Genomic DNA, 24,265 nt, shown 5'->3' with positions numbered 1-24,265 from the left:
GGGCGCCAAAATGTGCTGGTGGGGCGCCAAAATGAGCGCTGGGGGGGGCGCCAAAATGGGCACAGAATCCATGTTTGCCCAGGGTGACACAGACCCTAGTTGCAGGCCTGCCCCCCGCAGTCCATGGAAAAACTGTCTTCCACAAAACCGGTCCCTGGTGCCAAAAAGTTTGGGAACTGCTGCGCTACAGTTTCAGAGAATCCAAAATAGGTGCTTTCTTCATAAGTGTATGAACATTTATCCTTTTTTGCATTTGTGTAAAATAACAGAGTATATAGTCATATGTGGTCCCCAGCATTTGTTAGGATGGCTGCAAGTGATGGATATTAATAGAGCAACAAACATCTCACCTTGATCACCAAGAATATATCTGGGGAAGGATGTGTGAGAGAGAAGATAGCTGCACGAGCTAGTGTAGAGATGGCAGGGTGAGCACTGTGAGCTCGCAGAAGGCCTTTCATATGCTCCGAATTGAGATCAAAATAAAAGTTTTCCGAGATCTAGAAAATAGAGGGAAGGACAGCAATCAAAAAATGCTACCAAACCTCCTCACGACCCTCTCAGCAATAAAAACAATGCAAAAGGCAACATCTCAATAGCCAGACAAAACTGCAGCTCTGATGAACAAGGGCTATTCATGTAATATTGGACTCGTTTTTCTTATTTTAGGCATTACAGAGACTTAGGACGCCCATTTTGTCCCTCAGCCCCTCTCAAACCATGAAAAATGACTGATGGGGAGAATGTTAAAGGATGTTACGGAGACTCAACAGGATTCAACACACATTTTGCCCCTTAATTCTCCTTGACATGGGAAAACCAGGAGTGAAAATTTTAGCACCACTGATATTGGTGATGTCACCTTCTGGGGGATTATGGAGACCTCAAATGGGGTTTTGGAGACTGTGTGTGACCAACCGGTCAGGGGTTACCTACCCAAGATTTAGTGATTTCAAAAAAACCATTAAAACTAGAAACAACACATCATGCAGAATAAAAATTAAGTCAAGTTTAATGGGTGGCCCACTAGGGGCTGGGAAGCAGTTAGAGAGAGAAACATGGAGGACAAAGTTAGCAGGATGTGCAGCCCACTGGGCTTCTTATTGTGTCTGAAGTTACTGTGGATTTGAGAGGGACCAAACAAAGTACAATCTGTGAGGGAGGAAGGTTCTTGGTTGCTATTTCCTATGCATAATCCTAAGCCCAGAATATCCACCCTACGTTCTTTGGAATTTGTAATTGAAAAAGGGATCACTGGGAATTTGCTGCTTGAACCTAAAGAAAGAGACAAAATCTCTGAGTTCTAGTCCCACCTTAGGCATGAAAGCCGGCTGGGTGACCTTGGGCCAGTCACTCTCTCTCAGCCCAAGAGCCAATCAGGCATAGTAGGAGAGTTCTAGTCCTGCCTTAGGCCTGAAAGCCGGCTGGGTGATCTTGGGCCAGTCACTCTCTCTCAGCCCAACTCACCTCACAGAGTTGTTGTTGTGGGGAAAATAGGAGGAGAAAGGAGTATTGGGTATGTTCCCCGCCTTGAGTTATTTATAAAAATAATAAAGGCAGGCAGGCAGGCAGGCAGGCAGGCAGGAAGGAAGGAAAGCTACAGCTTCAGGGGAAGAAATGAACCTGCATCATGTGGTCTTGAAAACCTGCTAGTTAGACACTCGTCCTGCATCTAATTCTTCAGAGCAATCCAGTTTATGCTCCCCACCTGTATCAAACTAGTGTAGCAGAAGGAACAGAAGGTAAAATCTGCCACTGACTGTCAAGGTCATTCTGCTGTGCTTAACTGGCTGTACCTTTCAATCTGAAGTTGGTTCTAGTTGAACACAGATTGGCACTGCCAACTACTTCTTGTCATGACACAAGAGATAAATCAGAAACAAAGTACCTTCTTCTTCTCTTTCACATCATAGAGCGCCAGTGATCCAAAGATGGGCTCAACTTCTATCTCAAACCTAGTCCATGGAAAGGAGTATGAAAGGAAATACATTACAAACAGTTAAATGCCTGGTCCTGTCCTAGCACATAAAATAGTCAGGACTCTGGAGCTCTACATCAAAGGGAATCAAGAATCACCATCACCATAGCCACCCCTCCATCCACCATTCATAATATAAACAGAAGATGACCTGCTTCTAATAACTCAACCAAATGAAACAATATCCTCAACTGCCATTGGACAAACGAACTTTTCTGATCTTAAGTAGTGATAGCCCAATGAAATCCCAAGATAAATTTGCCTACAATGGATTTTCACACTATTTTGGTTCATCACTATGGTGGACTTTGATGCTTCAAAGAAAGGTAGTCCCTTTCCCATCTCACCTCTCTGTAATGACACAGCTGAGGTCCTCAGAGTATAGATCAAAATTGGCAATATTTTTCATAACGCATTCTTCTACCAGTCCCTTATCAAATACTTGAACACCGATTTCAAAGCAATTCACAGTTAAAGAAATATAGATTGTTTAAAGCAAAATTGGATTTCTATTGGAAAGAGAGATTTTGCAGTCCTCCTATGATGGAAATCTGTAGAGAATCAAGTTGTGAGAATCCCACACAACATTCAGAAGTTAATGACTGTTCAAAGTTGAAAAATTTAGTGGTGGAGGGAGATATCATCTTGCATGTTCCCGTATTTTTTCCTACCAATCAAAATCCATTAGAGAGGAAAACGTCTTCTGACTGGTCATGCTAGGCCGTCTCCTTCTGTGTATGCCCTAAGTATGTGGGCAGTACAAACTGCATTTCTGGGAACCAGTTTGGCAGGCTGGGCTACCAGGAGTGTGCAGCTTCCACTGCCTGGGAATATGAATCCAAAACCAAAGGTGCCTCAAGTAACCTTCCCAGATGGGGAATTACCTGTCTGTAATTTATCACAGAAGCCCGCTGTGTGAATACAACTGAGTACTAACGCAGCCGCTTCACGCTGTGGCAGCAAATGCACACATGCAAAACCAGTACATGTGAAGCTGTACCTTGCACGCATCTTTTGGCCCCCTCTTTTGCACACTACCAACCATTAAGCAAAAACAACAGCAAAACCCCCATTTTATTCCGCATTCCACCAGTTTTTTTTCTACCTGACATTTGGCAGCTCTATGTCGCCAAGGAATGGTGACTTACTTCAGAGACAAGCACTTCACTAAGATCCTCTGACCAAACTGCTCTTTTGGAACTTCTGGGATGCTGCATCGTTCTACTGCCTCCTCCTGGGAAGTCAAAGTAAAACATGCCATTGACCCAATTGTGAGCCTGAGACTGAGGAGAGAGACGGGAGGCTGTGGACGCTAACAGAGTATGGCTTTGTTATTCTGTATTAGCCTTTGCGTTTATCTGTACTACATTCAAACAACTCCCATCCTGACATAGTTCAAGGGGTTATAAGAACAAACAAATTAAACGAACAACTAAAAATAGGCAAGCATGCCCTTGGGGTGCAGAAAAAGATTGGCCAATCCAAGGTTTCACACAGAGGAAAAAGTAAGGTCACGCAAAGCCAGTTACCACCACCAGTGCTGCCTACCAAGACTTAGTGAAAATTCTGCTTCCCTTTGTTTTCAGAATCAATGGAAATAGAATCCCTTAAATCTTCCTCAAAGCTCAGCAAAGACCACAGCAAGGAAACATCATTTACACAACCTGCTGCCTGCTCCTTCTGTGCAAATGAGTGCATTTCTAGGCCCAGGTGGCTCCCATCTGCTGGATCCTACCAGGTTCCATAAAAGGCCAAGGGAAATTCAGCACCTGTACTCACTTCATCAGGGGCAGAGTAAAGGGCCAGGATCTCTGGGTGCCGGTTCTTCTTGCGCAGCTCCTCATTGGTGCGGTCAGTCTCTTCAATGGCAGTGCGCACCAGGAGTGAACGCAATAAAAAGTCAGCTGCAGAATTCTTCAGGTCAAAGATACTGGATGTCCAGCTGCCTCGGGGTGTATCATCCAAGGAACCAGAGCAGCGCTTTGTGTCATCCTGGAAGGCAGGTGGAGCATTTGCTATTAAGGCAAGGAGTATGTCTAATACAGCCTTATAGAGAACCAAGGGTGGTGGTGCTGTTGCTGCTGACAATAAATTTAAAGAAGCATTTTGCAAACGAGCACCAATCCAGAGAGTTTGCTGCTCAGGTTATGTGCCAAGTGCTTCCTTACTGCAAGCAGATATCCTAGCCAAGCTAGCACTGCTTCCAGCTGACTTAGCCTTCTCTGCCAATGTTAGAGCAGCTACCCAGCATATATGGAGTGAGGCAAGAGGTCACTGGTGCTATACTGCAGTACTGAGAATGGTTGAAGACAAGGCTCTATTCTTTATCTCTGCCTTTGACGCAATCAAATATTTTTCCCCTAATTTTGCATCTTAGCTTTTGCAGGTATGAAATACTGCCCTTGTGAGCTAAAAAAAAAAGATGGCTTTTTAAAAAGCTTCTTCTAATGTAACATTCCATGCCAAAAGTAAACAAGAGAAAAATTTAGTCAACATATTACCTGGATCTTTTTGTATCTTAAATTTTAAACTCTGAATTAAGAGAAGGCAGACAGTGTTTCCATTTCCCAGGAGGCAAAAAGAGGGGGAACTATCAAAATAAACAGGTGGATTTGCAGGAAGAAAAGGCAGGGGTCCTTAACCATGCTACTGCTTACCTATTCTGCTTGCAAATTCCACACAGTTGAACACTTTTTCCCTCAGTCTAGTACAGAGAAAAATTGTGATGGAGAGACTACAGGAGAGCACAAGGTGAATTAACTATCCACCTACTCTTACCAATTTTTATAATGTATGGTAATGTCTCATCCCTTCAAGAGCAACTGCATCTAGTATTGTTTCAAGACACATTATGTATCTTAAAGATGTCTAGGTGATAATGACAATTAGTTGAGAAGCAGTTGGACAAAGGCACTGGGGGTCACTTATTTACAGTCCCTCTACTTCTCTTTCAACCGTTGCCTCAGGTTGCTGAACTCCTTCTATGCTACATCCTGCCTGCCAATGTTTACATTAAAATACTATATTTTGAATTTGAATTTACATTAAATATATTAAACCTACATTATGAGAACTATATTTATTAAGACTTCCATAAACCAGACTAGCATTGAGATTGTTTTCAACTCAAAGGACCAACAAATATGGAAAAGACTCAAAGTCCAATGAGTCCAATTCAAATGTACACGTAGTTTTGGTCACACTCCATACATCTTCTGCTTTCACACCCTTGTTTTACTTCTAGAAAATTTCTGCCTCTTTGATACTGAAAGGAGGTGTGGTGTGTTGGGGATTTGACTTTCCCCAAAGGAACTGTGGAGAAATAGATTTGGGGATTTGGGCGTCTGCTTTCAACAAGTGTGGGTTAAATTCCCAACTTGCTTTTTGAACTCCCGGAAATTTAAGAAAGCTGGCAATGACATTTGGAGAAATAACAATATACAGATTGTACACTTCTGAATATGGCCTCACAGTTCAGTTACTAGAAAGATTTGGGGTTTATGAGATTTCTGTCTATGTTTTTGGCATAAAAAGAAATCAGATCTGAAAACCTGTTATGCTGCATGTACTTTAGTCCCATCTACAGCTCACCCCTTGCGTGAGATAGGCTTACAGGTGCAATAGCCAGATTTACAGGAACCTGAATCTCAAATCTGTAAGTTCAGAAAAGTCAATCAGATCACAACCTTTGATAAATCCTGGCTCACAACTTTCCTGTCAAGGACATAAACCAAAGAGTGCACAGAGGAACCTTTCTGCGAATCAAGATACTCACTCTCTAAAGATTCTAGCTTGAATCTCATCTGTTCTTACAGCAGATGGACACCCTCCTCCCACCCCAAATTAGGTAAAGAAAACTGCAGGTGGCCAAACAAGTTGCTTAATATAAGTTGGATTCTACAGTCTTACTTGACTTACCGTATCCCCTTGACTGCTCCTCTCTTCAACTACTTCATCTAATTCAAAGACTTGCCTAGATAATCCTTTCTGTCTCTCCCTTTGCCTCTCAGCAGTAATGGCATTATACATGGTACTCAGTTTCTGGTACCTAAATGAAGGCAGAAAAAGCAATGATGTAACTGCCTTTTGGGAAACTATGTGACAGCAGGAATGCAGAAACGATTTAAAGACAATCCTATCAAACGCCTTCTAGATGTAATTCATCTTTCTACGAATACTTCTGAGTGAACCGCACCATTAAGAAAGTTCTGCTTTCTCCAAAATGAAATGGTTTTCAACACCAGAATTACATCACTCTTAGGATTAAGCTGGAGTTTTTTCAGATTTTTCAGAAGGATATTATTATTATTATTATTACTATTACTATTATTATTATTATTATTATTATTATTATTCAGATTTATTATAGCCACCCTACTCCAAAGGACTCTGATTAAATTTCCTCTACTGTGATAGTGCAGAGAAGGGGAATCTTTTCTTTCTATGACCACATTTTCTTGGGGAGTATATTTACAGTGAACATTGGCGGGACCAACACAAACTTCCTTCTCTTTCTACCACTCCTTCTTCATTGCCACCTCTGTGACTTTACACTCAAGACACCATGTGGCTCTCTGGGCCAAAGTCCGCCTTCTGTGCCATAATACTGTACATCTCTGGAAAAAAGGGTCAGCTGCCAGGAACTGCTGTTTAAGCAGAGGCTGTGTAGTGATGCAAGCATGTAAACGTGGGTATGAATGGAGGAAAATAGTATCTTAGAAATTACCAAAAAAAAAAAAAAGGGGGGAGGGGGTAGTTGGCATGGTTGTCAGTTCCAACAACGATCAACATTCTATGCTGATCAACTATAGAATTCAGAGGGTTGTTTTAATTGTTGCCCTATATTCCTACAGAAATTGCTCTGAGAGCTTTTCACTGAAAACTAGTAAACAGATATTTTAGAGACTTAATATTCACCTGAAATATTTTCTGCCAGCCAAAGGTAGGGAATTTAACACAGGGATTTGGGAGCATATCTTCTGTAATCATATGCCTGCTATATCTGGGCAAACACTACCATGTTTTTTCTTCTCAAGCCTATAAACTATAAACACATAAGAACACTATAAACATATCAAAAATGCTTGGCTCATTTCCCCAGATGTCTCTTCAGTAGCATCTAGTAAAAGTAAACACGCAATATAACGTCCTATTCAGTATTTCTCAAAATATAAGCAATCCTCAATTATTTACATTTGGGAGCTAGGAAACGCTGAACACGGTTTCCTGCATTTCTTCCAGTAAGCACTATCAGGGAGCCACTGCACTAAAACAACCACATACAGGCCCCAAACCTTGCCACCTTTGTTTGCACATGGCCCTGTGAAAGACAACAGATTTGTTGATCGGCAGGCATATGATTACAAAAGATTTGTTAATCGGGAAGGGGGTCACATTTCCATCCCAGTGATCTCTGCAAATTACTAACTGGGAACAGTTCCAAACCATGAAACTGTGAGGCTCACAGCAAGCTTTGAAACAGACCAGAGAGAGAATGCCTAGACAGATGTTCAAACATTTCTAATTCATTCACGGCATGACATATCTACCAGTATAGTCAAATGGAAAGTAACAACTTCTTACTTTCTTTGGTTGCTATATTACCCACAATATCCAAAATAAATCCCATCAGTAAACCTAACCCTGCTATATGGCACAACAGCTGTTTCAGTTGCTTGCTTGCTGCAAAACTGTAGTGAAGGAGTAATTGGAAAAAACATATTTTCCCAGGTGTTTGGGTCTAGCTGAATGGCGTATACCTTTGGTCGCCTAATTATTCTGTTTGGTCACCATTTTATATTTTACAACCTTCTTTTTTAACATTGTATGGTTATTACTTGCTTCTGTTGTATGCTTCCCAGATTCACACTGTTTGAGTTGAGTGGCCCTATAAATCCAGGGGACTTCAGTTTGTTCAGTACATACCAAAAGAAGAACAGTGGATGGTGACCAAGGCAGAATTCCATAATTACTTCTCATACAATCTATTCAGTGAATACAATGGTCCACTCTCTTATTCAAAACATTTTGAGGTCAACAAGATCTACTGGATTCACCAATTTAGGAATGCAAATCATGGGCTGCAGGGAAATTAAATGTAATGCATATCTATAGAAGCTAAGGGTACTCTTCCTTCATAGAGTGAACTCCATGTCAAAGATTCACAAGAATCAAGACTGGCTGACAATTGTGACACATCTCACTGAAACAACTTCATCATTACTACTGGATCATTGTTAAAACTATAATTATGGCTTTAGATATCTTGACTTCTGTGTATCAAATGTCAATCACCTAAAAAAAAATTAATACAAATTCAGATATGCAAAACCCACATTCAAAAGGGTAAACTGCCTCATGTGTTCAAAGCCCATATCATCACCACCACGCACAAGAAAATCAGTTTTTACTATCCTTCTTAAAAAGACTGCAAAAATGGAGGTAAATGGTAAATAAATGTTACTAAACTTACTTCCTCTGGATGATGACCCAATCCTCTGTGTAGACTTGGACAGCATCTCTTACCCGGGCATCTTGTTTCCTAAAGAAGAAACATGTGTAAAGATACTCTGCAGAAAAACAAGCTTGTTTAATAAAATTCTGAACTTTCACAAACTTATTTCAAAGACCAATTTAAGATCAAGTTTCTCTATGCATATAAAAAAAATGGTATCTTCTTCTGGACATACTTCTTGCCAACTTAATATTATTTATTAGTATTATTGCTTTTCTTCAGCAAAGGATCGTTACCTTGTCGTGGTGCTGGAGCTTGAGCACCTCAGTGATGCCATGAGCTAAACCGTGAAGGGCCACCCAAGACGGGAAGGTCATGACAGAGAGGTCAGACTAAATGCGATCCCTGGGGAAGGTAATGGCAACCCGCCCCAGTATTCTTGCCGTGAAAACTAAATGGATCAGTACAACCAGAGATATGTCGGTATACCATCGGAAGATGAGACCCCCAGGTCGGAAGATGGTCAAAATGCTACTGGGGAGGAACAGAGGATGAGTTCAACTAGCCCCAGACGTGATGACGCAGCTAGCTCAAAGCCGAAAGGACAGCTAGCAGCCAACGGCGCTGGTGGTGAACGGTGAATCCGATCAACACACCATTGGAACCTGGAATGTAAGATCTATGAGCCAGGGCAAATTGGATGTGGTTATTGGTGAGATGTCAAAATTAGAGATAGACGTTTTGGGCGTCAGTGAACTGAAATGGACTGGAATGGGCCACTTCACATCAAATGACCACCAGATCTACTACTGTGGACAAGAGGACCACAGAGAAATGGAGTAGCCTTCATAATTAATCGTAAAGTGGCTAAAGCAGTGCTTGGATACAATCCAAAAAACAATAGAATGATCTCAATTCGAATTCAGGGCAAGCCATCTAACATCACAGTGATCCGAATATACGCCCCAACCACAGACGCTGAAGAAGCTGAAGTAGAGCAGTTCTATGAGGATCTGCAGCACCTACTGGACAAAACACCTAAAAGAGATGTTATTTTCATCACAGGAGACTGGAATGCTAAGGTGGGCAGTCAAATGACACCTGGAATTACAGGTAAACATGGCTTGGGAGAACAAAACGAAGCAGGACATAGGCTGATAGAATTTTGCCAAGACAACTCCCTCTGCATAACAAACACGCTCTTCCAACAACCTAAGAGACGGCTTTATACATGGACTTCACCAGATGGACAACACCGAAATCAGATTGACTACATCCTTTGCAGCCAAAGGTGGCAGACATCTATACAGTTGGTAAAAACAAGACCTGGAGCTGACTGTAGTTCAGATCACGAACTTCTTATTGCACAATTTAGGATCAGACTAAAGAGATTAGGGAAGACCCACAGATCAGCTAGATATGAGCTCACTAATATTCCTAAGGAATATGCAGTGGAGATGAAGAATAGATTTAAGGGACTGGACTTAGTAGATAGGGTCCCAGAAGAACTCTGGACAGATGTTCGCAACATTGTTCAGGAGGCGGCAACAAAATACATCCCAAAGAAAGAGAAAACCAAGAAGGCAAAATGACTGTCTACTGAGACACTAGAAGTAGCCCAAGAAAGAAGGAAAGCAAAAGGCAACAGTGATAGGGGGAGAGATGCCCAATTAAATGCAAAATTCCAGTGGAAGAAGACAATAGAATAGGAAGGACAAGAGACCTCTTCCAGAAAATTAGAAACATCAGAGGTAAATTCCAGGCAAAAATGGGTATGATCAAAAACAAAGATGGCAAGGACCTAACAGAAGAAGAAGAGATCAAGAAAAGGTGGCAAGAATATACAGAAGACCTGTATAGGAAGGATAACAATATTGGGGATAGCTTTGATGGTGTGGTCAGTGAGCTAGAGCCAGACATCCTGAAGAGTGAGGTTGAATGGGCCTTAAGAAGCATTGCTAATAACAAGGCAGCAGGAGACGACGGCATCCCAGCTGAACTGTTCAAAATCTTGCAAGATGATGCTGTCAAGGTAATGCATGCTATATGCCAGCAAATTTGGAAAACACAAGAATGGCCATCAGATTGGAAAAAATCAACCTATATCCCCATACCAAAAAAGGGAAACACTAAAGAATGTTCAAACTATCAAACAGTGGCACTCATTTCACATGCCAGTAAGGTAATGCTCAAGATCCTGCAAGGTAGACTTCAGCAATTCATGGAGCGAGAATTGCCAGATGTACAAGCTGGGTTTAGAAAAGGCAGGGGAACTAGGGACCAAATTGCCAATATCCACTGGATAATGGAAAAAGCCAGGGAGTTTCAGAAAAACACCAATTTCTGTTTTATTGACTATTCTAAAGCCTTTGACTGTGTGGACCAGAACAAATTGTGGCAAGTTCTTAGCGGTATGGGGATACCAAGTCATCTTGTATGCCTCCTGAAGAATCTGTATAACAACCAAGTAGCAACAGTAAGAACAGACCACGGAACAACAGACTGGTTTAAGATTGGGAAAGGAGTATGGCAGGGCTGCATACTCTCACCCTACCTATTCAACTCGTACGCAGAACACAGCATGCGACATGCTGGGCTTGAGGAATCCAAGGTGGGAGTTAAAATCGCTGGAAGAAACATTAACAATCTCAGATATGCAGATGATACCACTTTGATGGCTGAAAGAGAAGAGGAACTGAGGAGGCTTTGATGAAGGTGAAAGAAGAAAGTGCGAAAGCTGGCTTGCAGCTAAACCTCAAAAAACCCAAGATTATGGCAACCAGCTTGATTGATAACTGGCAAAGAGAGGGAGAAAATGTAGAAGCAGTGAAAGACTTTGTATTTCTAGGTGCGAAGATTACTGCAGATGCTGACTGCAGTCAGGAAATCAGAAGACGCTTAATCCTTGGGAGAAGAGCAATGACAAATCTCGATAAAATAGTTAAGAGCAGAGACATCACACTGACAACAAAGGTCCGCATAGTTAAAGCAATGGTGTTCCCCGTAGTAACATATGGCTGCGAGAGCTGGACCATAAGGAAGGCTGAGAGAAGGAAGATAGATGCTTTGGAACTGTGGTGTTGGAGGAAAATTCTGAGAGTGCCTTGGACTGCAGGAAGATCAAACCAGTCCATCCTCCAGGAAATAAAGCCAGACTGCTCACTTGAGGGAACAATATTAAAGGCAAAACTGAAATACTTTGGCCACATAATGAGAAGACAGGACACCCTGGAGAAGATGCTGATGCTAGGGAGAGTAGAGGGCAAAAGGAAGAGGGGCCGACCAAGGGCAAGATGGATGGATGACATTCTAGAGGTGACGGACTCATCCCTGGGGGAGCTGGGGGTGTTGACGACCGACAGGAAGCTCTGGCGTGGGCTGGTCCATGAAGTCACGAAGAGTCGGAAGCGACTAAACGAATAAACAACAAAATTATTGCTTTTATATTCTACCTTTTTCCTCAAAACCCAAGAAAACTTACATAGGGTCCCCCCTAATTTTATCTGCAGAACATTATGAGGGGGATTGGACTGAGAAAGATGGATGGACTTCTACAAAGAGCACTGCATTTATGGTTTGGTATTTGAATGTGAGCTCTTGAGCTAGTCAGGGTTTTGTTTTGTATTGGATACTGCCAAAACAAAGTCTATTGATTGGGGTGGTATATACATAATATTAAAATAAATAAATTACATCACCTATTCAGCTATTTAATTGGGGATGGGATGGCATGAACCCAGACCTCCTGTGAGGATTGTAGTCCTTTCATCTTAAATTCAGTAACTCTTGCCACCACCCATCCAGGATATGCAAAAAGTTCTTTATTAAGGTAAGTGACCAGTACCAGGTTAAAGCCTTGAATGAAGATTCCCGTGCAAAACGTTCAATTAAGACATTCCATTCCCCTTTTCTGCCAGCCCCCCTTTTGCTAAAATAAACGGCTCAGTACTTTTCCTTTTTTACTGCATCCCCACTCCCTCTTCTTTAAGCTTACAGCAGTTCCCAGATGGTGCCAACTGCCTGACCTTGATATGAAACTTCGCGTAAACAATTCCTAACAACTCTGCAGGAATACTGGCAATTCTCTCCCCTGTGCCGCTATGTAACAAGTTCTAAACTACACGTATCTATTCCCAGCTACTTACACCTAATTGGTAGAGTGTTGCATTCAGACACCATTAATTATTGTGCCTGAATGCTCCACTCTGACATACTGCCCCCTTAAAGAAACACCACCCTATTTTCCCCAACCTTCCCTCCCCCCTTTTCTACAAGACTAAAATACATGATGAAGACAGAATTGTAATATTGAATATAAGTATATAATGTGAGTTTTGAACAACGTTTCTTAAGTTGGTTCCTCAGGGAAGTTTTTGTGGAATTGCTTCACCAGTTGAGGTGCTTGAACATTCCCTTTATCTACCCACTCACTGTGAGCCTTAGGGAAGTGCCTGAATGTTCCACTCTGACATCTCCACATTCTGAGTCCAACATCTTGATCATTACACTACATAGAGTCTGAAAGAGGTCACAAGAGTCCAACTATCTTTTTAAATTCAAGTACAAAATATTGCAACTTTGATTCTGCAGGCTACTGACAGTCCTATTTGGCAGAAAGCTAAATGGCCACCAGTAGTACCTTCAGCAGAGGTAATCTTTGGGAGATTCAGCCCAAAGGACTATTTGCTTTGTAGTTTCAGTACTTTTTACCAACGTGGTAGACTATTAACCCTAACTCTGTAACAAAGATAAGACTACTGTTCTAACGGTTACGACGCTGGACTAGGATTTGGGCTGTCCAAGTTCAAGTCCACCCTCAGCAGTGGCAGCTCACCGGGTACTTTTGGGGAGTCACTGTCCCTCAGCCCAACCCATCTCTTACTGGAGGAGGAAGCACTACATATGCCACCTTGAACTCCTGGAGGATAGGTGTGACAGCAACTAAGCCGATTAGCTAAAATAGTCTAAAAGGCCTGAACTCATTGAAATGTCCTATCCCAATCTGAACATTAGCAAAGATCATCCTCCTTGGTATACTACTGTATTAGTAGTACAGTTTTAGACCGGTGAGGGCTAGAATACAGACAGAGGAAAGCTCATGCTGAGTTTGATTAGACACAGGTTAGCACTAATTACTGAGCCTTATTTATGGCAAAAATGGCATTTAAGAAAGAGTTCTTTTCCATTTTGATTGCATCTTCTCAGCGTCATTGAACAAAACTTTTCTGAAAGGTTAGAGGCCAGGCACAGATACGGTTGAACCTCAAGTAGTAAATGTAAACAAGAGAAAACTTCTGGATATATTGGCCTTAACTCCACATGATCTCAACCCAGAGAATAATATCTGACATTATCTATAGCACACCATACTGTGGAATATTTTAACCTAGAGGTCCTATATGCACCACATGGACTACTGCCTCTATTTCAAAGCTGCTAATCCAGAGCCAAAAGGCCTACATTTTAAACTTTTATTATTTTTAACCTACACTCATATGTGGTTCAGTGAAGCCAGGTTCAGTGAAGCTATTGCTGGTTTCTTTTCCTGGATTTTATTATCCAAATACATTATATACACAGAGTACTAATTTAAGTTTACTTAACTCTGTTCCCATTTTATTCAGCATTTTGTGCCTCATTTTTATGCTTCTAGCTGAAACTCATCACAAAGTCCAGCTGTAAATATTTTTGGCTTCCTCCAAAATAATTTGGGAATTATGTTAAGGGTTATTTTGCATCTCATTCCTCCCCCTCCTCCTACGTGTTTTGCTTCAAAAAGAAATCTGTTATTTCCCCTTCTGACTACATGCTTTGTGAGCTGGGTACAGTCAAAATATAGAGTAAGCCATGTCCTGGGATGCTGATGATGATTTTAGAATATTCTTGCAACCTACTGTCCGGCAATACACCAAAAATACCCCTGAGATATATGGTCCCATCTTTATGCTATTCTCAAGCAAGTATAGATGTGAAAACACTTAGACAAAAAACTAATATCCATGGATCATTCTAGGAAAAGTCTGTTAAGAGAAATCCACTCAGAATCATCTTGTAATACCCAATAGTAATACATCTGGTAGTTGTATGGTTCCTCATATTTATACAATCCAAATTGTCATTAAAGGATATTTTGTAATTAAGAACTATTGATTTCCTCTTAAAACACTACTTTCGCTTCAACATGTTTCCACTGGTCAACAGCACAAAATTAAAAAGTGCTAATTCAAAAAATGCAAGCATGCCGTCAAATTCTCTGTGCTGGCAATCCTTGTAGCCTTGTGTCTTATGGGGTAAAAGGAGAGGGGAACAATATGACAGAACTCTCCCAGGAATTATCCATCACACCACCTACCCATCCTCAGGGACACCAGGTTCCAGGGTCCGACAGTCCCGGGGTTCATGGGTCACTTCCAAGTCATCAGCAGGAAACTCAATCATGTCACGAAGTGGGCCTGGCTCAGCATCTGGCAAGTGACTGCCAAGATATTCCTCAAAGTCAATTGGCTCTACCACTTCTGTCAGAGGTATCTGAAGGAAAGGGGAACAAGAAGAGAAAAAAAAACAGAGAAACTTACAAGAAAAAAGGAACATAGGATGCAGCTGTTTCATTTACATTGCCTGAAGTTCCTGAACCACTCCTACCCCATGCTTGTTGTGATTAGGATAAGATGAATCCACCTCAACTGCTCTGCACAAATTTAGAATTTTTGAATGAATGCCCATCATGCTATTAGCTTCCCAGGTAAGAAGCCTTATGCCAAGTGCAGAAAGGGAGTAAAAAACAATGAAAGACATGAAATGGGGGGAAAAAAGAAGGAAATACAAATTTATTCAATATACGTCTCTATAGCAAACCTTATGTCAGGATGTGGGATCCTGCCAATGTATGTATGGGAACTGTAGTAGGTAGATTGCAAGCATACTTAGGTAGCAGTTAGGAATGCAGCTGAAATAGCTTAGTGAGGCAGTGCATGAGCTTCAAGGCTAAAGGAGCTATATTATCAGGAGCTGTTCAAAGAAGCGTGCAGCTACTGGTAGGTGGCTAGCAAGCTTTTAGAAATTTAGGAGGGACCAAGGGGCTTTTTCTTTCTGTATTGGTGGGCTTTGGGGCAGATTGGTCTTTGAACTGCAACTGGTTACCATGCTTTATTAAAGATTTCTTTCATATGCTACATTGCCTTGTGTTTAAGAAATTCTGGATCAATAGCAGGAATCAGGAGCCCCACACCTTACTTCCTCCATAGCCAGACAATGATTCATACACTGTCTTTGTCCCTTGTACAACTAACTTCTCTTTTTTAAGGACCTCATCAACTCCATCCAACCATGATTTTCTCAATCTTTCCCTTTCTCTCAACTCATTCCCTTTGTCATGAGTAAGGATGGCGAGCCGCATTTCTTGGTTTTCTGAAGACATTTCCAAATGTCCCTCCTTAATTTCTTGTTCCTCCCTCTTTCGATGGGAGTAGGAGTTTGTTAGGATTGATGTCCTAACAGCCAGGAAGCACGCTGAGACAAGGAACTGGTCTCTAATGTTTTATTGCTTGTACATAACAGGAATCCTAACAAACTGAAGAAGCGTGGGAAAAACCCAGACATATAAACCCCAAAGGTTAAGGCGGGCCTGATCTGTGTCTCTTGGAATGGCTGCCCAATTCCTCAGTGCCACGCATGCGCTTAACAGTCTGGATGGGAGCCCCCTGCTCGCCACCCTTACTCATGACACCCTTCATGTGCCTGTTTTCAAATTTTGATTCTCATTCATTTTCTCTATAAGACCAAACCATTTCAGCATACAAGTCACTCACTTTAATATTCTGTCCACATTCATTCAGCACACATAATTTTTTTATTCTTACCCTTCTTGTTAAGTACCCAAATGAAAGCTGACTCAGTGACTTTGCCCTAGCAAATCTCTCTCAGTCCAACCCACCTTACATCTATGTTTCACCTGAAATACTCATCTGTCACATCTCGCTCTCTAACCAGGTGGGCAGATGCATGTCCTCACAGACATTTTTGTATCTTTTACATTTTTACATTTTCCACAAACATTCCCCACAACATGACCATTTCCCCAGAGCTAGAGGGTAAAAGTTTATTAGATTTAATAAAATATTATATTTAGAGGTAATAATCATTGCACAAAGGTACGCAAAGTTAGCTACGAGCTCTCATTTTTTGCCATATATATGTATACCATGCATTATTTCCCCCATTTTCCTTTCAAACACAACTATGTCTTTCATATTCAGGTGCATACTCCTCGCTGCACCATACAAGCTATCTAATATTTGCTGCAAATCTTTTTGATTCTTAGCCACACAAAATCATCTGCATACAGAACTATACACATGTCCATGTTCCTAACCAATACATCTCTAATGGCACCACAAACATTTGTTATATATTTATCTATAAATACATAAGCAAAATACATCACTCATCCTTGTCTTGCTTCTTACTCAATGCTGAATCATTTGCTAAGTATTCTATTTATTTTCACATGTGCTTTGTTTTGGTCATATACTGCACCCTTATCACACTCAGCAACCATTCTTCAACTCCTTATTATTGTAAAACATTGTATTATTCAGGTCTACACACTTTATCATACACTTTCCCCCTTAAGCAACAAACATACAATGAATTTTGTTCTCACGTGAATATATTTTTCAAACACTTGCTGAAAAGCAAAAATCTGAACTGTACACCCCCTGGCCAGTATAAAGCCATACTGCACTTTCCAAATGTGCATTGTCACCTCTTGTATCCTTTCCATCAGAATTCTGTCAAAAACCTTCCCAGGCTCACTTAACGAATTAATTCTTCTGTAAACTTATTAAACAAATTACTCCATCACTCCATCTGCTAACCAGATCCATATTTTAATATTTCTCCAGTTACCCAGTCTATACCTATAAGGTTACCATTTTCAATATTCTCACAGCATGATTGATTTCCTTTTCATTATTTTTCTTATATGCCAACATTTACAGAATTCATTTCAATTCCACTCTTTGTCATATAATTTTCATTCCAATATAGATCTTTAAAATGCTCATTCCAGCATTTCTACACTTCAGTAGAAGTGTTAAGTTCTATTAAGTTCCATTTGCTACATGTTTTGCAATCACCTTTTCCGCTATATACACATTTTAAAGTACCTTTCTCTCACCCTCATTTTTTGTCAATAATTCTCTTATTGTTCTCAGCACACTGACAAAGGACAAAGAAACTTAGCCAACATCCTAGAGGCAGCTACTTTTGTCTGTTAATCAACAACACTGAACTCTCCTGTCTTCACTCTCTGCCAAAGAACGATTAGTTATCGGATTTTAGATAACAGGATTTTCCTGTTATGTAGCAGCAATAAAACACTAGAGACCTGTTCCTTGTCTCAGCGTGGTTCCTGGCTGTTAGGACATCAATCCTAACAAACTGAAGAAGCGTGGGAAAAACCCAGACATATAAACCCCAAAGGTTAAGGCGGGCCTGATCTGTGTCTCTTGGAATGGCTACCTAATTCCTCAGTGCTACGCATGCGCTTTACAGCCTGGATGGGAGCCCCCTGCTCGCCATCCTTACTCATGACAATATCTATGTGTGTACAATTATTGGGCAACTATTAGTGTGCAGAATTATTATGCAACTAAATGAAAAATGAAAATTCCCTCATCTCATTTATTTTCATCTGTTAAAGTGAGAATAATAAACAAACAACTCAAAATTTACAAATAAACATTTCTGACATTTCAAACAAAAAATCAGTGACCAATATAGCCACGCTTCTTTGCAGTAACAGTCATAAGCCTTCCATTCACGGAGTCTGTCAGTTTCTTGATCTGTTGACGATCAACTCTTTGTGCAGCAGTAACCACAGCCTCCCAGACACTGTTCAGAGAGGTGTACTGTTTTCCATCACCGTAAATCTCCCGTTTGAGAAGGGCCCACAAGTTCTCAATAGGGTTTAGGTTAGGTGAGGAAGGGGGCCATGTCATTATTCTTTCATCTTTGAGGCCTTTACTGGCTAGCCACGCAGTGGAGTACTTGGATGCATGCGATGGAGCATTGTCCTGCATAAACATCATGGTCTTCTTGAAAGATGCAGACTTTTTCCTGTACCACTGCTTGAAGAAAGTGTCTTCTAAAAACTGGCAGTAGGTTTGGGAGTTGATTTTGAGTCCATCTTCAACCCGAAAAGGTCCAACTAGCTCATCTTTAATAATAACAGCCCATACCAGTAACCCACCTCCACCTTGCAGGCATCTGAGTCGAAGTGGAGCTCTGTGCCCGTTACCGATCCAGCCACAGGCCCATCCATCTGGTCTGTCAAGAGTCACTCTCATCTCATCAGTCCATAAAACCTTTGAAAAATCTGTCTTCAGATATTTCTTGGCCCAGTCTTGCCATTTCAACTTATGTGTCTTGTTCAGTGGTGGTCGAGTTTCAGCCTTCCTTACCTTGGCCGTGTCTCTGAGCACTGAACACCTTGTACTTCTGGGCACTCCGGGTAGGTTGCAGTTCTGGAATATGACAGCACTGGAAGATAATGGGTTCTTGGTAGCTTCACGTTTGATTCTTCTCAAATCTTTGGCAGTTAATTTGCGTCTTTTTTTCTCAACACGTTTCTTGCGACCCTGTTGACTGTTTGCAACAAAACGTTTGATGGTTCTGTGGTCACGCCCCAATATCTTAGCAATTTCAAAAGTGCTGCATCCCTCTGAAAGACTTCTTACAATTTTTGACTTTTCAGAGTCAGTTAAATCTCTTTTTTGGCCCATTTTGCCTGAGGAAAAGAAGCTGCCTAATCATTATGCACACCTTGATATAGGGTGTTGATCTCCTTAGGCCACACCCTCCCTCATTACACAAATACACATCATCTGATATGCTTATATCCAATAAGCATTCAGGTTTATACAGCTTGGAGGTGGAAAATATGCATTAAAATGATATGGTCAAAATACTCACTTGCCTAATAATTGTGCACACAGTGTAGAGGGTAAAAAGAAAACAACAGCCAAACTCTAACTGAATGGGTATCTTAACATTGCTTCCATTAATCCAATGTGTACAACTTGATACATCAGGGCTGCCAAAAACTTGGGTGTGGTCCTTTTACAGACTTCTAAAAATAGTTACCAAATTGTAATTTTTAATATAACACAGAAGGATAATCACAGCAAGTATTATTAAAGTTAAATATGATTAAACTTTTTTGGAGTGTGATGTCTAATATGCCACTCAAAGACTAAATATGACCCTCAGCCTGGGAAAAATTATGCATCCTTGCACTATAGCCAAGCTGCACAGAGCAATTTTTGCAGATCACCAACAGGTACATTTCACAGAGACAGGACAATCAGTGCCCCAGTTTAGCATGAATAGCTTCTGCTCTCCTGACCCCACCCATGAAGCTGGCAAGCTAAGGATGACAGGAATTGTTTTGCCTCCACCTGTCCTATGCAAGGACATTGGACCAGGAAGAAACTCCCTGGTGCACCTGTGTATCCCTGAGAAAGAGGAATACCCATACACTGGAAACTATCTTTACCCAGAGCTGAAGGAGCAGCAGCAATTCCAAGGAACGTATCCCTCGCTAAAATTCAATACAACAGAAGTGGGACAATCTTTAATCCTCACAACCTACTCATGGAGGACTTAGCGTTATAGTAGAGCCCTCCTCAAGTTGACAGGTTGAGAGATGATAGACATGTCTCACAAACGCAACAAATACTGTACAGAGCTTCCTCACTCTCTAGCCTCTTCTCTCTCAGCTACCCAGACTCATTCCTGACATGGTAAGGAGACACACGTACGGTACCACGACTGTTTTTATTCTTAGCCCCCAGACTTCTCAGTCCACCATTCCAATAATCAGACACTTGATCTCTACAAGGCAGGGAATGCTTAGTCCAAGGATCGCCCTTGTAAGACCAAGGGCATATGAGACATTGTTGGAAAGTTAGGGAAGATTCTTCAGGTACCATCTCTAACGCTGAGTCGGGGGTGGGACAAATAACAAGAAAGGGTAAGTTTCCAAACAGGATGCCTGTAAACGAAGAGTATTATGGAACGTCATTAATCATATATTTATTAAATAAAAATGTTCCCGCAAAACTACTCGTTTGCCATTTCGCTTAAAAATCTAGTCAGCACTTGATAACTCATACTAGACAACCCGTGACCCACTGGGTCATCGTTTCAGAGATATTTCCTGACCAGATTCCTCAATGCCTTCAACAACAGCAGAGCTTCTAATGTACTGCCTTCACTGGAAAAGTTCTTAAAAATTCAGGGAGATATTCAGAGATGTATCTGTCATGAAAGTAGCCAATGTTGAACTCTATAGCCCAGTCAAACATCAGGAGTTGACCACAGGAAATGTTTTATGACGTTTTGTATTATGTCATAAAATGTTTTATGGTGATTTTTATGTCAGAAACTGTTTTATAAAATTTGCCAAATTTCTATTCCATGGGAGTCAGGGGTCCCGGAGTTTGGACACATTCCGTAAGTTAGCCCATTTGAGGTACCTTGGTTCAGAAACTGTTGCCCTGTGATGCACCGTTTCACCCAGTTAAAGGTTAGAAAGTATCAGACACAAACAGATAATAGAATCGTTATCTTTCAAGAAAGATACATTCAAAAGCCATTTGAAAGATATATGTAAATTCTTGTCAAATGAAGATGTTAATTTCATAGTAGCATGTTATGAAAGAGATAGAGCATCTAAGTTTCAACTTCAGATAACAAGGTATAAAATACCAGAAGATAATCTAAACTAAAACAATTTCTGTATTCATAAGAAAGCAAACTGTATTCACACAGTTGAATAATTGGAGGACCCCAGACTGTGCACAGGTTTCAAGTACTGTAGGGAAGTGCAACCCCACTGATAGTCAACGACAGAATCCCTCCAGTTCTGGGGGGCCCAAAAAGACATAGCCATTTAGTCTTGTTAGGATTGAGCCTGAGACTGTTCCTCCACATCCAGACTTGCACAGCCTTCAGGCAGTGAGTTAGGACTTTGGCCATATCACTCAGCCAGCCAGGGGTCAAGCATATTGATGACACCTGACCCCAAACTGGAAGATGACAACCTCACCAGCAGTTTCAGGTAGATGTTAGCACAGAGAGCATCAAACCCTGCAGCACCCCACAAGTGAGGGGCCATGGGCACAATTTCTCCCCACTTGTCAACACTGATTGAAACTGGCCAGAGAGAAAGGAAAACTATTGTGTAACAGTGCCTCCCACCCCCAATCCCCTAAGCTGGTCCAAAAGGATACCATGGTCGACAGTAACAAAAGCTGAGAAATCAACACAAGGATGGATGCATCACCCCCATCCCAGCTCCATCACAAGTCATCAACAAGTGCAACCAATGCCATGTCCATACTAAACCCTAGCCTGAAACCTGATTGGAATTGGTCCAAATAATCCACTTTATTCAGGGAAGGTTGCAGACCAGAATTCTCCATGACCATTTGGTCCAGTGATGACTTCTTGAGGAGAGGGTGCACTTCCTGAGGGAACCACCCTGTCCCTCAAAGAAGCTGACACCACCACATGGACCTAACCATAGGCCACCTCCAGTCAGCCCTTTGAGGTAGTCCAGACAAGCAGCACAAACCATGAGTACTAACACTACCTTTATTGTAAGGTTACAGTAATAGAATCTTGCAAATCTGAAAGCACTTCCCCCCTCCTTTACTTTTAATTTCCAGGAATCTAGACAGGATCCCTTCTCAGACACTTCCCACGCCTCTTTTCCTTCTGTGGGTGGAAATACCTTCTGCATGACGGTTGTCTAGGCTGCGGCTCTTCCTCCTGTCTCCCAAGGTCATTCCCACATACCATTACACCTCATGGGTGGCTTTAATCATCTAGGAGTGGCCGGGATCTAACAAACAAGTGGCCGAGCTAAGAGACTGGAGAACCCCATTCACATCTCTGGAGTCACAGAATCAAACTTGCTCCAGATAAGACATTGCCCAGGGCACCTCAACTGAACCCATTCAGTCAGAGTCCAACTCCGAGTGAACCTGAACAACTTTATCTGCCAAGTAGCAAGAATATTCCTCACAGCAGCCCAGCAGATGGTCCTGCAGCTCGTACCTTTCCAGCAAGGACTAGGTTGCTCTGAAGAGGGCAGTCAGACAGGTACCGCCAGTGCAATAAGGATAGAGAAGTGCTGTAAGAACATTTCACTGCCCTTTATTACCATGATGTAATCCCTAATACAGGTTCTTACTCATGCAGAGTCTGATTCACTCCAACAGTGCTCCAGGAAAAGAAAAAAAGAAGGTACACTGGAGACAAAACTAGAAGGAATTGTTTTGTGCTACAGCTATATTAAGTCAAAGTATCTGCATTCAAAATATTTTAGTTTTACAGAATTTTTCAAAAGTATTTTGCTTACTGTGGAAAATATTCTCTTTAAATAAGTTGCTGCTACTGTGTACTGAGTAAACGTTCTCTCAAATGCACCAGAAACTTACTGTGGTTCTTGAATTTACAAGTTTGTTTACTATTTTAATAACCAGATGTGCTTCCTGACACAGCCCACCATAATAGACTGCCAGATAACTCACCGACTGTGGGGTGCCACCACGTTTCTTGGAGAGCTGTGGTGAGTTGCCATATTCTCGACACACTTGTTTCCTCACTTCGGCTGCCACAGTCCTGTGAGGTAGGAAGGTAATAGTGAAACATCCACTTATTTCTTCATTTCTGTATCATCCATACCCTCAACCCTTTCCCACTCCAATGGAAATGCTATGAGGAGTGCAACCCCTTCAATGCCAAAGTATACACCTATTTTGAAACCAACAGAACCTCAATTAATGGTAGGCCCCCAACTGTAAATGTGAGTTTCAGATTATCTCCACCCACTGTCTCCATCTACTCTACTCCCAGGTCAAACAAGGTCCGAACCTCCCTTGTCTTCATTCAGTGGCAATAAGATAGAAGAGATGAACATCATTTACAACCATCATTTACAACCTGATCAGAAAGGCCCCCAGACATTAAATATGCTTCTTTTGTTTCAGGCAAAGAACAGAGCTATCAACTCTTTGCCCAAACACAAAAGGCCACCACACAGGGGGATTTCTCCACACAGCTGTGGCATTTCCCCCCAAAACAGAAGAATCTGAAAAAAATGAGAAGGAAAGTAAGCAGACAACTATAGAAAGCTGCTTAAAAAGCTAAAGAAAGGCCATTCCAGCAGGTTTCCAATAGCGATAGAGGCGGGGGAGAGATTCTTCAATTGCTGTTCTGGAAACAGAGAGGAGCACAGTGGGAATTAACTTTGGTCTTCTCCTTGGGAGAGAAATGAGCATCTTCTGCTTCTTAGCTCTAGAAGAGGTGAGCTTGTGTAAAGAGTTCTATGGACTCCCAGGGCAGTTTTCTTGGACCAAAACGTTTACTCTGTGTGTGTTGGTGTAATAAATACTTGTGTCCAGCTGTGAATTCCATTTTTTTATTTCCTATGAGACAAGGTGGATGAAGAAAGGTTTGCACAACTTCATCTGATTCTGCTAAAGTGCAGAGCTCTGATTTCTTGAATAAGTTACGAACTGGCTTCAGGGCAATATCCCACTGAATTCCTACTGCTGGACTCGCTTGAAAATTCACTACACCAAGTGGGTGTGCTTTCAATCCTCTGGCTCCATCCACTGAACCAGGAACTGGAACTGGAAGACATGTATCATGATGTACCAGGTACAAACAGGCACTAGAAGAAAAACGGGAAAGAGCAAGAGGACTGCTTCCCACAATGACGAAGCTGTTGTATAAGACTGATATATGTTGTTTATTGTGTT

The 24,265-nt window shown here is 41.5% G+C and overlaps 1 protein-coding gene across 10 annotated transcripts in view; it reads right to left on the bottom strand.

The window, feature by feature from the left end:
• Positions 1-24,265, bottom strand: part of DOCK6 (dedicator of cytokinesis 6) — a 100,468-nt gene that overhangs the window by 64,590 nt on the left and 11,613 nt on the right. For all 10 annotated transcript variants that reach the window (XR_010067270.1, XR_010067271.1, XR_010067272.1 and 7 more), the window contains exons 2-9: positions 23,033-23,123; positions 14,785-14,960; positions 8,451-8,519; positions 5,897-6,026; positions 3,758-3,970; positions 3,127-3,212; positions 1,889-1,955; positions 351-500 (exon numbers count right to left, since the gene is read on the bottom strand). Coding sequence is in view for 7 of the 10 variants with exons in the window: in XM_063294435.1 (XP_063150505.1) it covers positions 351-500; positions 1,889-1,955; positions 3,127-3,212; positions 3,758-3,970; positions 5,897-6,026; positions 8,451-8,519; positions 14,785-14,960; positions 23,033-23,123 (982 nt within the window). In the remaining 3 variants the exon portion in view is untranslated. The remainder of the gene's footprint in view (positions 1-350; positions 501-1,888; positions 1,956-3,126; positions 3,213-3,757; positions 3,971-5,896; positions 6,027-8,450; positions 8,520-14,784; positions 14,961-23,032; positions 23,124-24,265) is intronic.

The sequence above is a fragment of the Candoia aspera genome, chromosome 2 (assembly GCF_035149785.1).
Source record: "Candoia aspera isolate rCanAsp1 chromosome 2, rCanAsp1.hap2, whole genome shotgun sequence".
Lineage (NCBI taxonomy): Eukaryota > Metazoa > Chordata > Lepidosauria > Squamata > Boidae > Candoia > Candoia aspera.
This window is presented reverse-complemented; position numbering and strand designations above follow the sequence as displayed.